Raw genomic sequence first — 10,030 nt, 5'->3', positions numbered from 1 at the left:
TTCTAAAATTTTATAACTTCACAAGAAAACATATAAAACTTTTATTGATATAGAAATATATTTATAGTTAGTTTTCATATATTTACTTACATATGCATGTTATTTTGTATCTTCAATTGTATTACCTCTCCATGTTTAAATTTGATTGACTTCTATAATCTTGGCCTAATAAATTCTAGAATCAACCATTAAAACAAATATTATTTTATAATAGAATTATTCTATTTTAAAGGAAAACAAAAAAGAAAATAGAATGCTATTCGAGATGGTCTTACATCGATGAATAGGAAACTCTGATTCAATCTTCTTATTTTAGTTTCCGCTTTTTGCCTTACTATATCTAACGGTTTTGTAAGTGCCTTGTGTGAGAGACTGATTCCCATTACTGTGTAAATACATGCACAAAGATTTAGATTTTTTTCACCTTAATTAAATAAAATTTTGTTATTGTAGATATGATTGGTCAAGTTAGTCGTTTTAGCAATCATCCCTTTAGATCTCTCGGTCTCTAGGTTTTTTTCTTCATGCGGATGGTCGTTATATTTGAAGAGATAGAGCTTGGCTTTATGAACCGTAAGTGACCAAACTGATGGAAAGTTATAAACAGAACTTTATGTCCAAGGATAAAATTGTCATATAGACTGCATAGTCAATAATTTTTTGGATTTTCTTAGAAGCCAAAAATTTTTACCCATATAAAAAAAACAATTAACGACATAATTATAAATACAACTATTAAAATAAAATAATAAATAAATAAGCTACAGTTTTTTATTAAATAAATATTTTTTAATTTAATAGTATTTGTAAAGCGCGCGTTGAAATTTAGTTGGGATTTAAAATGTAAACATTCAACGTATTTTTAAATAAGTTATTTTAGAAACATTTTAAAAACGAGATTATAAAAACTTCGAAAAGCTTCTGATTCCGATTATAAAACAGGAAAGCGGATGTCCTACGAAGCTTACATCGAATAAAAGAGGAAATTCTTAAAAACAAAACAAAAGGAAATGTGAACTTTATCTCCTAAACTAAACTGGAAATAATTGTCTGGAATCAAAATCGGAAATTTATGTCTGAATAAAATCTAGAATCTAAAACACAAACTGAGATATATAATCGGAAGACAAAATTAATCACAACCGCCTCTTTGCCCTAAAGTCAAGAAAGAAAAAAAGAAAACTCTCTCTCTCTCTCTCTCTCTATCTCTATCTCTGCGTTTCTGGCGGAGGAAGACAAACCAAAACCCTCAAAGAGCAAAAAAAAAAAAAAGAAAAACAGCGGGTTTGCGCTGCAAGTGATTGATCGGAGAAAAACAAAGCTTCAAAAAACCTAAGAGAAGAAAACGTGGGAGAGTTGATCCGCCGATCTCCTTTTTTTTTTTTCTCGTGGTAGATTAGATAAACACCCCCGATCAATTTGGTTGGGTGTGTGATGGGGAGTAGTGATGAGCGAAACAGTAAGGCGATTGATGCCTCCGTTGGAGGTTTGGTTTGGGTCCGACGCCGCAACGGGTCCTGGTGGCCGGGTCGGATCATGGCTCATCACGAGGTTCCTGATGATACCATCGTTTCTCCCAAATCAGGCACACCTATTAAGCTTCTAGGTCGTGAAGATGCTGGCGTGTAAGTAAAGTCTCTTGCTTTTTGAGTGATTGATTCAGTCTTGTCTTAATCATTGTCAAGAGTTAATATTTGTTGTTTGGTTTTATTATTATTATTATTATCTTGGCAGGGATTGGTATAATCTTGAAAAGTCCAAGAGGGTGAAGGCGTTTCGTTGTGGGGAGTATGATGCCTGTATTGAGACTGCTAAGGCTACTGCCACTGGTGCTAGTAAGAAGCCTGTCAAGTATGCTCGACGGGAAGACGCCATTGTCCATGCTCTCGAGATCGAGAATGCCCTCCTTGTTGGAAAAGATGAGAAGGCAAGCACGTCTTCTGACTCGACTGAAGGTGCGTTGCAGTCTAGTGTGTCTTGCGAAAAGACTAGTAATGGCGAATCTTCAAAGGTGCTGCCTTTGTCAGGAAAGAGGAGTAAAACAACACCTAGTGACTCCGAAGATGATGGGAGTGCAGGAAACAAACGAATGAGAGGCCTTGAGGATCTTGGAGTTAGTATAGGATCAAACGGAGAGGCTAATAAGCAGGAAAATGATGAAGAAGACATCAGTGATTCTATGCCGAATGGGGTTCTTGCAAATGGTACTAGCAGGGGTAGCTCTCCGTCAATGAAAGGTATAAAAAGGTCACCAGTTGTCAATGCTAATGAGAACTCTAAAAAGAAAAACCAACGACCGCGGCCACCGGCAAAAGTGTTAGAGAGTACTGCTACGGCTTCTGTTCCTGTCTCTGAAAACAAAGTTTCTGCTGTAATCAACAATAATAACTCTGACAGCAATGGGGTTTCGTGTGAGAATGATGATGTTACATTAAATGCTTCCCAAGTGATGATGCATAACAAGGCAAAAGAGACTGAAATCTCCAGCATATCAGTTTCGGCAAAGGATGAAGTATTTGATGTTCCCCTACTTGGAGAAGAAAAACACTCTGCAGGTATAGATGGCTAAACTCTGCAAGTTTCTTTGTCTATTTTTGTGTTGACACTTAGTTGGAATAATCTGAATGCCTCCACTTTTAGGAAGAGTGGAAACATAATAGGGTGGATAAATCATCAGTTGGATTAAAGTACTTATATGACTAATGTCTAGACAACTCATTCAGATAGAATACTAATGACTCTTTGCTTGGGCAATTGATGCTTTCTTTTTATTCAACTCAGTGACTTAACTATTAGAGATGCTTCCTGATATTTTTGTATGACTAATTGTTTCTGGTATTGCCTTAAGATTGTTTATCTGCTATAGTTTCTTCTGTGCTTGTTTGGATCAAACACTTGATCAGTTAGATCGCCTTTGGTAGCTTCTTTTTCCAGTTTGTAATTAGCATGACTTAAACTGACGTGCATTGTTGTTCCCAGGTACTTCAGAGGCAGCTTTCACATTTTCACACACGAAAGCTCTGGCTCTTGTTTCTGAACCAACGAGGCAATGTGATGATGTGGTGAAAACGGAAGGATGTAATGGATTTGCTTGTATAAGTCCATCTGCTTTACTTATCAATGGGATTGAGGATATCACTTCCAAGTGGCAGATAAAGGGGAAAAGGAACCCAAGGCAGATGAGTAAAAAACAAGAGGAAAGAAGACTTGCTTACGCCGAAGAAGCCAACAACAATTCTCTGCCTCATTGTTCTCTCTCTGATCAAAATCCACATGGTGTTCATTTCAGCGGTATGGGAAGAAATTCTCAACTGTACGACGTGAAGATCGAGGAAAAAGGCAGCTACAAACCCAGGAACGTCCCGATGATTTCCCTTATGAGTAAACTGGACGGTGAAGCTATTGTCGGTCATCCTCTAACCCTTGAAGTGCTTCAAGATGGATCGTGTGACCGCATTTTGTGCAGTCATATCAAGTCGCTTGTTGTTCCAATGGTTGCCGGTGATGCGAAGCCGAAACCATCTTGGAAGAATAAATCCAAGAAAAAGAAACCACACATTCCTCCGCACAAATCATCAAAGTCAAAGAAAGCTTCGTCCCTATCCATAAAGACAAGATGCCTCTCTGCTCTAAGTGGCAAGAAGCTGACAGTGAGTAGCAAGAAGAAAGTGATGATTGAGAAGACGAGAGAGGGGATTGTGTCTTGCATCCCTCTGAAAGTAGTCTTCAGTAGGATAAACGAAGCAGTGAAGGGGTCAGCGAGACAAGTACATAGAGCATTGCCATCTTCTGGCAATAATACTACATGATGAGATGAGTTTGGTCCTCCCTGGTTTGATTTCGCCTCTATTTCTTGTCTTTTCTTTTTCTTTTATTGCCTCAGGTTTAAGATGAAACTATCCCGGTTTTAGCGAGCTGGATAGGTTTTACTGTATAGTACAGAGATATCTTAGTCATTGTGAGACAGAAAGAGATAAAAGAATGTGGAAGTGGATGTGTATATGTAATTATATTAGACATAGCAATTGGGGGTGGGAGGTGTAATATTAAAAGAAACAAAAAAATAAACTCAGAATAGGTGGAAGAAGACATTGTTGCTCATTTACTCAACTTAACATTTCAAGGATTGCTTTAGTCTTTTGCCAGATAAACTCAGATTGTTTGTTGTAATAACTCTTAGAGGTTCTTGTCAAACTCAGATGGAAAAGAAACTATTTATAGCTATTTGGGTTTTTTTTTTATCTCTGCATTATGTTCAGACACACCATCTCCGTTTGCAAATTGAAACCTGGACAAGCTCTGAGTCTAGAGTCTGGACTATGTAATAAACAAGGCCAGCCCACAGACCCAACTCTATCCTTGAATGTGTTTGTTTAATGGTTTTGCAAAACCGGATCATTAGAAAAGTCATATTACAAGTTTTCAACTGGAACCGAGAGAATAAAAAAACATCTAGATTCCATTTGGGAAGTGACAAGAAGAGAAGGAATATGCGTTGACAAAGTCAAACGCAACGAAACAAGACATGATCCTTCGCTTACACGTCTTTTACCTTAAAGCCAAAGGAAACCATCATATGTCTAATAACTTGGAAGACTATCTTTCTTATGTCTGCGCCTAAGCTCTATTATAAAGTCTCTTCACAACTGAACGATTATAGCAATTGTTAATTTTTCGTTTCAAGATTTTTGACATGTCTGTGAAGAGACAGGCTTCAGAGAGAAAGAACAATGGAAGCAACAAGTCAAGTTACTATCGATGCTTGTCATTCTCGTTCACGGAGTCATCAACGGATGGGAAGAAGAAACCATCGTCTTTGAGTCGTATGGATTCTAAGAAGCTAAAGGCAGGTATTGTGAAGTGGGCAAAGCGTGTTGCGGCTTACGCTCGTCAACTTAGCTCAAAAAAAAGGTAATTAAAACAGAAGATGAAAGCTTTTTTGGAAGATGCTCTACTTCTTTTACATTTGATCATGTTCTTGTTAAAGTCAACTACATACTTTCTTTTTTGTCCTTTTGCAAATGAATAATCTTAATTCAAATAATATTTCAAGTCGGTTCATTAAGGGACAAAGATGGTGCGATGATGTTGTTACTGAGACTTGGTATAAATAATATACTTCAATGGAAATCAAAACTCCCTCAATCTAAAAATCTCTGTTTTCATTTGTTTCTCATCTGCTTAGAAACCAAATGAAGCCTCAAGAAAGCTCAAGCAAGCAGACACATTCGATGTGAGGAGTGTGAGGGAACATATCCACTGGCTGCACACTCATCAGTTTGTAGCACCCCTTTATATTCTTCTCCTCCTACGTTTCAAAATCACCAAGTTTTTGTTGTTATTTACCTTTACAAAATTTTATAAAGAGCAAAGATTCAAGAAGAGGATTAGATACTAACCACGCCATGACAAAGATAATCAAGATCCCTAGCGCAGGTTGCAGGATTACATGAAACATATATGATCCGTGGAGATTTAAGGTTTAGCAGAAACTTGATCAACTTCATGTGCATACCAGGCCGATTGGGATCTGTAAAAAAAAAAAAAAAAACGCTTCTCTAATTAGTAAGCAAACAAAAAGTCTGGTAAAAAGTATTAGAATCAAGATGAAAAAAAGAATTATAACCAGAAATAACGATATCAGGTTTAGGAAAATTGCTCCCAAAATCCTCTCCTATTTTATTAAGATCCCCTTGGATGAATGTTGCATTCTCTATGCCGTTTATTTGAGCATTCTTGTGTGCATCTGTTATTGCCTGTGGAACTACTTCATAACCATACACATGCTTCGCCCTAGAAGGAAGAGAATCAAACGATCAGAACTGCTAAGATTCATTATCTTTTGGCAATATTTTAGGCTCATGCTTTTACCTTCTGGCAAGTGTAAGACCAATTGTACCAGTTCCACAGAAAAGATCAAGCACCACTTCTGAGCCATCTCCTTTAAGTCCAGCACATTCCTCAATTAGCTTATACAGAACTTCAGCCTACATGGTGAATACCAATTTAGTTTCACCAAGTTTGTGTTTAATATTTGAGGTGTAAGAAGCTGGTTCATTGCTATATATACCTGATGAGTGTTAGTCTGAAAGAAAGAGTTGGCTGAGATTTGGAAGGTAAGGCCTCTCAAGACGTCTGCGATTGTTTCTTTACCGTAAAGTGTATACTCTTGTTCCCCAACAGATGTATTTCCAACAGAGGAATTTACATTGTTCATGATGCTTACCTGCATTTTCATGACCCAAAGCATTAAAATTACAAAGCAGGAAAAGAATGTGATCAATCTATTAAGGCTGTAGGATGAAGCAAGTAAGATTTCACTACGAACCACTTCCGGAATTGATGAGACTTTATCAACCAGGGGCTTCAACAGCTCTGGCTTATAAGAGGATGTCACAAAATTGACCATGAGTTCTTGTGAACCAGTCTCCACATTCCTATGGGTCAGGTTTGATCATAAGAACGCATTAGCAAAACTTAGGAGATGATGACATAAGAACTACTGCTACTAATCATACAAAGATACAACAATGATTTTCACTATTCTATACGAGAACAAATTTTGCTTATTCTATTTGACATTATGATTCAAGTACCTTCAATACCTTCCAGTTCTAAGCATCAAATGTTTAAGAAACCCGGCATGTGAACGAGCATTATAGGGCGAAAGATTTAGTTCAGGATCTCTCCAGCAATCTTGAACAGCAGCAAGAACCTATATGGATAATAAAAAAAAAAATGTTACTAAAGGATACTCAAAGAAGAGCTCTAACTTTGAACAAACTGCTTTCACAATACCATGTTTGCAGGCTCGCTTTGTAACAAGCACTTGTCGACATTCAAAACCTTGTCAAAAAACCCAGGAGCGTGTAGCCCCAACGCAAAGCTCATAGGACCATCTTCTCTCTCGTGCAACATTTCAACAGGAAGCCATCTTTGTGGACCAAATGAAAATTCCATCTATATTACAAAAATTTTGAAGTAACATAAGCTGAGACCATACAGCACGCTTTAACAACACAAACAAATCAAACCTTGTTACGGTAATTGAACTGGATATCACAAGGAACAATAGGCTTCAAGACAGTCTCGAGACCTGGATTATTATCAGAGAACCTTCCGACATGAGTGATGAGCTCATGAACTTGTTCTTCTTTAGCTCTAAGCTGAGCTTCGTAGGAGAGATTCTGAGCTTTGCAACCACCACAGTAGGAAGCGTACTCACATGGAGCTTCTACCAAGTCACGGTGTGGAGTTAAAGTCTTGATCTTTGTCACCTAAACAACAACAATAAGCAATTACGAACAAAAAGATTGCAACTTTATTGCAAAAAAAGGAGAGATTTTTAATGAAACCTCGGCGTAGCTGCCTTTGCGGCGAGTGACGCGGCCGAGAAAACGCTCGCCGGGAAGCGCACGGTCGCACATGACGACGAAGCCAGTGCCATCGACCTTGCAGATTCCTTTTCCCTTAAACCCCAAACTCTCGCAGACAAGCTCCACCGTCTGCCCTCGTTTCGGGTAATACGGCGCCGTTTTCTTCTCGCTGTTGTTCTTGTCTTCGTTCGCCTTCAGTGTGTTGTTACCGCCGGAGAGCTCAGAATCAGAGAGGTTAGCGAGAGGAACCGCGGAGGAGGAGGAGGAGGAGGAGCATCGGAACTTATGAAACCACAAGCGCGAGGGAGCCACGTACCTGAGCCTGAGGGCATGAGCAGGAGCCGTGGCTAACATTGGGGTCGATGTGGGGGAGTGCTCGAAAGCGACTTTCTCAGATGTTGTGATAAAGGGTGAATTGGTCATCTTCATCAAAATTTAAGTCACGCCGTCAGAGAACTATCTTCTTCGTTAGGCCCGGGCATTTTAACATTTACCCGAAAACCCGAACCGAAACCGACAAAAAAATACCTCATCCGGAGCCGAACCGAAAATTTACAATTACCTTTTCGGTCTAAATTTATTTTACCCGAAAGAACCGCAACCGAAAAGAACCGACCCGAATAGATCCGGACCCGAATAGATCCGACCCGATAAAAACCGATATGTACCCGACTTAAAAACATGTATATCTAAAACTATGATTTTTTTGTGTTCTATTTTATATATATTATTTTATGATTTAGTTAAAATATCTTTTGTTAACAAAATTTGTTATTATTTTGTAACTTTTTTTAAGTAAATATGAAGCTTTAAAATGTAAAATTTAGAGTTTAAAAATGTTTTATTTTAATTATTAATAGTTTTATTTAAGTTATTTTGTAAAATTTTAGATATATATGACAAATATCGACTAAATTTGATGTCGTTGGGTATGTCATGTCCTTTTTATATCCTAAATACCCGAATCCAACCCGGACCCGATATGAACCCAAAAAATTACGGGTATTTTATGGGTATTTTAATAATAGACCCGAACCGACCCGGACCCGAGAAGAACCGACCCGAACCCGACCCGAAAATTTCTAAGTACCTATTGGGTCTAAATATTTAGGACCCAAAACACTTGGACCCGAAAGGAACCGGCCCGAACCCGACCCGAAGACCTAAACGCCTAGGCTTATTCTTCGTCTTCTCACTTAAGAAACTGAGTTGACTTCATCGGGAAAAATTGGGCCGGAAAAATAACCCTCAATTTAAAAAAATAAGCAAAAATAATCTCCGACTCAAAATACGCCGTTTTAATCTTCAACTTTTAATCAAACACAAATAAATTTCATACTTTCGTTGACCAAGCCATTTCAGTCTTGTAAAAAATCAACCATTTAGTACCGTTAGTTATATTTAACGGTTGACTTTTAACGAGACCAAAATAGCTTAGTCAACACAAATATAAGATTTATTTTGTTCCAATTTAAAAATTAAGGAATAAAATTGCTTACATAAAAATATCATAATTAAAACTTATTGTTGTTCTTTTTTTATAGTTTTTCATATCGATTATAATCACTAACTTAATAAAATATGTTCAAATAAGCTTAGATATAATATTTTTTAATATGAATTAAAAACTAAATTTTTTTAAAAAAAAACTTAATTAAAATTATAATTAGAAGATGAAGCAAATGAGAAAGGCCGAAGGCGAATGCGTGAAAGGGATCTTCGGTTGACCACGGAAACGGTTTCTATACATCAGCCGTCGGATATCCTTTTCACGCACTTGCATTCCTCCTTTTTCACTTGTTTCATCTTCTATCAAGTCTATGTGATCATACTTCTAACAACAACAACAACATGTTTAGGGTTTTACCTTTAAAATTGTTTTGAACATAATCACTTAATTATTTTATGTTATATCTGAATTTACATTATAATTGTATTTTTAATAATTTTTTTTTCTTAAACAATCTTTAGTTCTTAAAATATTATATCTAAGCTTATTTAAACATATTTTATTAAGTTAAGTCATTCTATTCGATATAAAAACATTGTTGTAAAAAAACGACAATTTTTAATTAAGATATTTTTTAAGTGAGTAATTTTAATCCTCAGCTTTTAAATTGGAACAAAAAAATCTCATATTTGTGTTGACCAAACCATTTTGGCTTCATTAAAAGCCAACTGTTAAATATAACTAACGACACTAAACGGTTGACATTTGACGAGACTGAAATAGCTTGGTCAATGAAAGTATGAGATTTATTCGTGTTTGACTAGAAGTTGAAGATTAAAATGGTGTGTTTGTGCGTTGGAGATTTTTTTGACTTATTTTCGAAAATTAAGGGTAATTTTTTCAATTTTCCCGGAAAAAATGTCGACAATTAGCAACAATAGAAAGTACTTGGGCATTCAAATTTTTTGGATCGAGATCGGACCAGTTAATTAAATACTTACAAATGTCTTCAAGATTAGAAATTGGACAAGTAAAAACTTTCATAAGAAATTTGGACGCAATTAAACACTTACAAATGTCTTTTTAATACTTTATTTTATTGAACCTGATTTATACACTACAAGAAAACAGCGATATTCTGACGGACATTCCGACGGAAAATGAAATCCTCGGAATATACCGAGGAATTTCCGAGGAAATTCCT

The 10,030-nt window shown here is 36.7% G+C and overlaps 3 protein-coding genes across 3 annotated transcripts; 2 read left to right on the top strand and 1 right to left on the bottom strand.

The window, feature by feature from the left end:
• The first annotated feature begins 1,033 nt into the window (after positions 1 to 1,033).
• Positions 1,034 to 4,224, top strand: LOC106396650 (uncharacterized protein At1g51745). Its single transcript, XM_013837107.3, has 3 exons — positions 1,034 to 1,625; positions 1,735 to 2,555; positions 2,980 to 4,224. Exons 1-3 carry the CDS (start codon positions 1,435 to 1,437, stop codon positions 3,807 to 3,809), a joined length of 1,842 nt encoding a protein of 613 aa, XP_013692561.2. The 5' UTR covers positions 1,034 to 1,434; the 3' UTR covers positions 3,810 to 4,224.
• A 224-nt stretch (positions 4,225 to 4,448) lies between these two features.
• LOC111206422 lies at positions 4,449 to 4,915 on the top strand. The gene has a single exon (XM_022703183.2). The coding sequence runs from the start codon at positions 4,694 to 4,696 to the stop codon at positions 4,913 to 4,915; it is 222 nt and encodes a 73-aa protein (XP_022558904.1). The 5' UTR covers positions 4,449 to 4,693.
• A 111-nt stretch (positions 4,916 to 5,026) lies between these two features.
• On the bottom strand, positions 5,027 to 7,823 carry LOC106396651 (uncharacterized RNA methyltransferase BH0687). The gene is made up of 10 exons (XM_013837108.3): positions 7,356 to 7,823; positions 7,035 to 7,277; positions 6,799 to 6,960; positions 6,606 to 6,715; positions 6,329 to 6,437; positions 6,071 to 6,226; positions 5,872 to 5,987; positions 5,627 to 5,793; positions 5,400 to 5,530; positions 5,027 to 5,308 (listed from the first exon to the last, which is right to left on the bottom strand). The coding sequence occupies exons 1-10, from the start codon at positions 7,803 to 7,805 to the stop codon at positions 5,201 to 5,203; spliced, it is 1,752 nt and encodes a 583-aa protein (XP_013692562.2). The 5' UTR covers positions 7,806 to 7,823; the 3' UTR covers positions 5,027 to 5,200.
• Positions 7,824 to 10,030: the final 2,207 nt, after the last annotated feature.

Source organism: Brassica napus, chromosome C5, assembly GCF_020379485.1.
Source record: "Brassica napus cultivar Da-Ae chromosome C5, Da-Ae, whole genome shotgun sequence".
NCBI lineage: Eukaryota > Viridiplantae > Streptophyta > Magnoliopsida > Brassicales > Brassicaceae > Brassica > Brassica napus.
The sequence above is the reverse complement of the archived record's forward strand: the minus strand, read 5'-3'. Positions and strand labels throughout refer to the sequence as shown.

Coding starts and splice junctions, on each gene's coding strand:
- LOC106396650 (XM_013837107.3), top strand. CDS start 1,435: ATGGGGAGTAGTGATGAGCGAAACAGTAAGGCGATTGATGCCTCCGTT. Junction 1,626..1,734: donor GGTCGTGAAGATGCTGGCGT/GTAAGTAAAGTC, acceptor TTATCTTGGCAG/GGATTGGTATAATCTTGAAA. Junction 2,556..2,979: donor AGAAGAAAAACACTCTGCAG/GTATAGATGGCT, acceptor TGTTGTTCCCAG/GTACTTCAGAGGCAGCTTTC.
- LOC111206422 (XM_022703183.2), top strand. CDS start 4,694: ATGTCTGTGAAGAGACAGGCTTCAGAGAGAAAGAACAATGGAAGCAAC.
- LOC106396651 (XM_013837108.3), bottom strand. CDS start 7,805: ATGAAGATGACCAATTCACCCTTTATCACAACATCTGAGAAAGTCGCT. Junction 5,988..6,070: donor TTCAGACTAACACTCATCAG/GTATATATAGCA, acceptor TTCACCATGTAG/GCTGAAGTTCTGTATAAGCT. Junction 5,794..5,871: donor GGTCTTACACTTGCCAGAAG/GTAAAAGCATGA, acceptor TCTTCCTTCTAG/GGCGAAGCATGTGTATGGTT.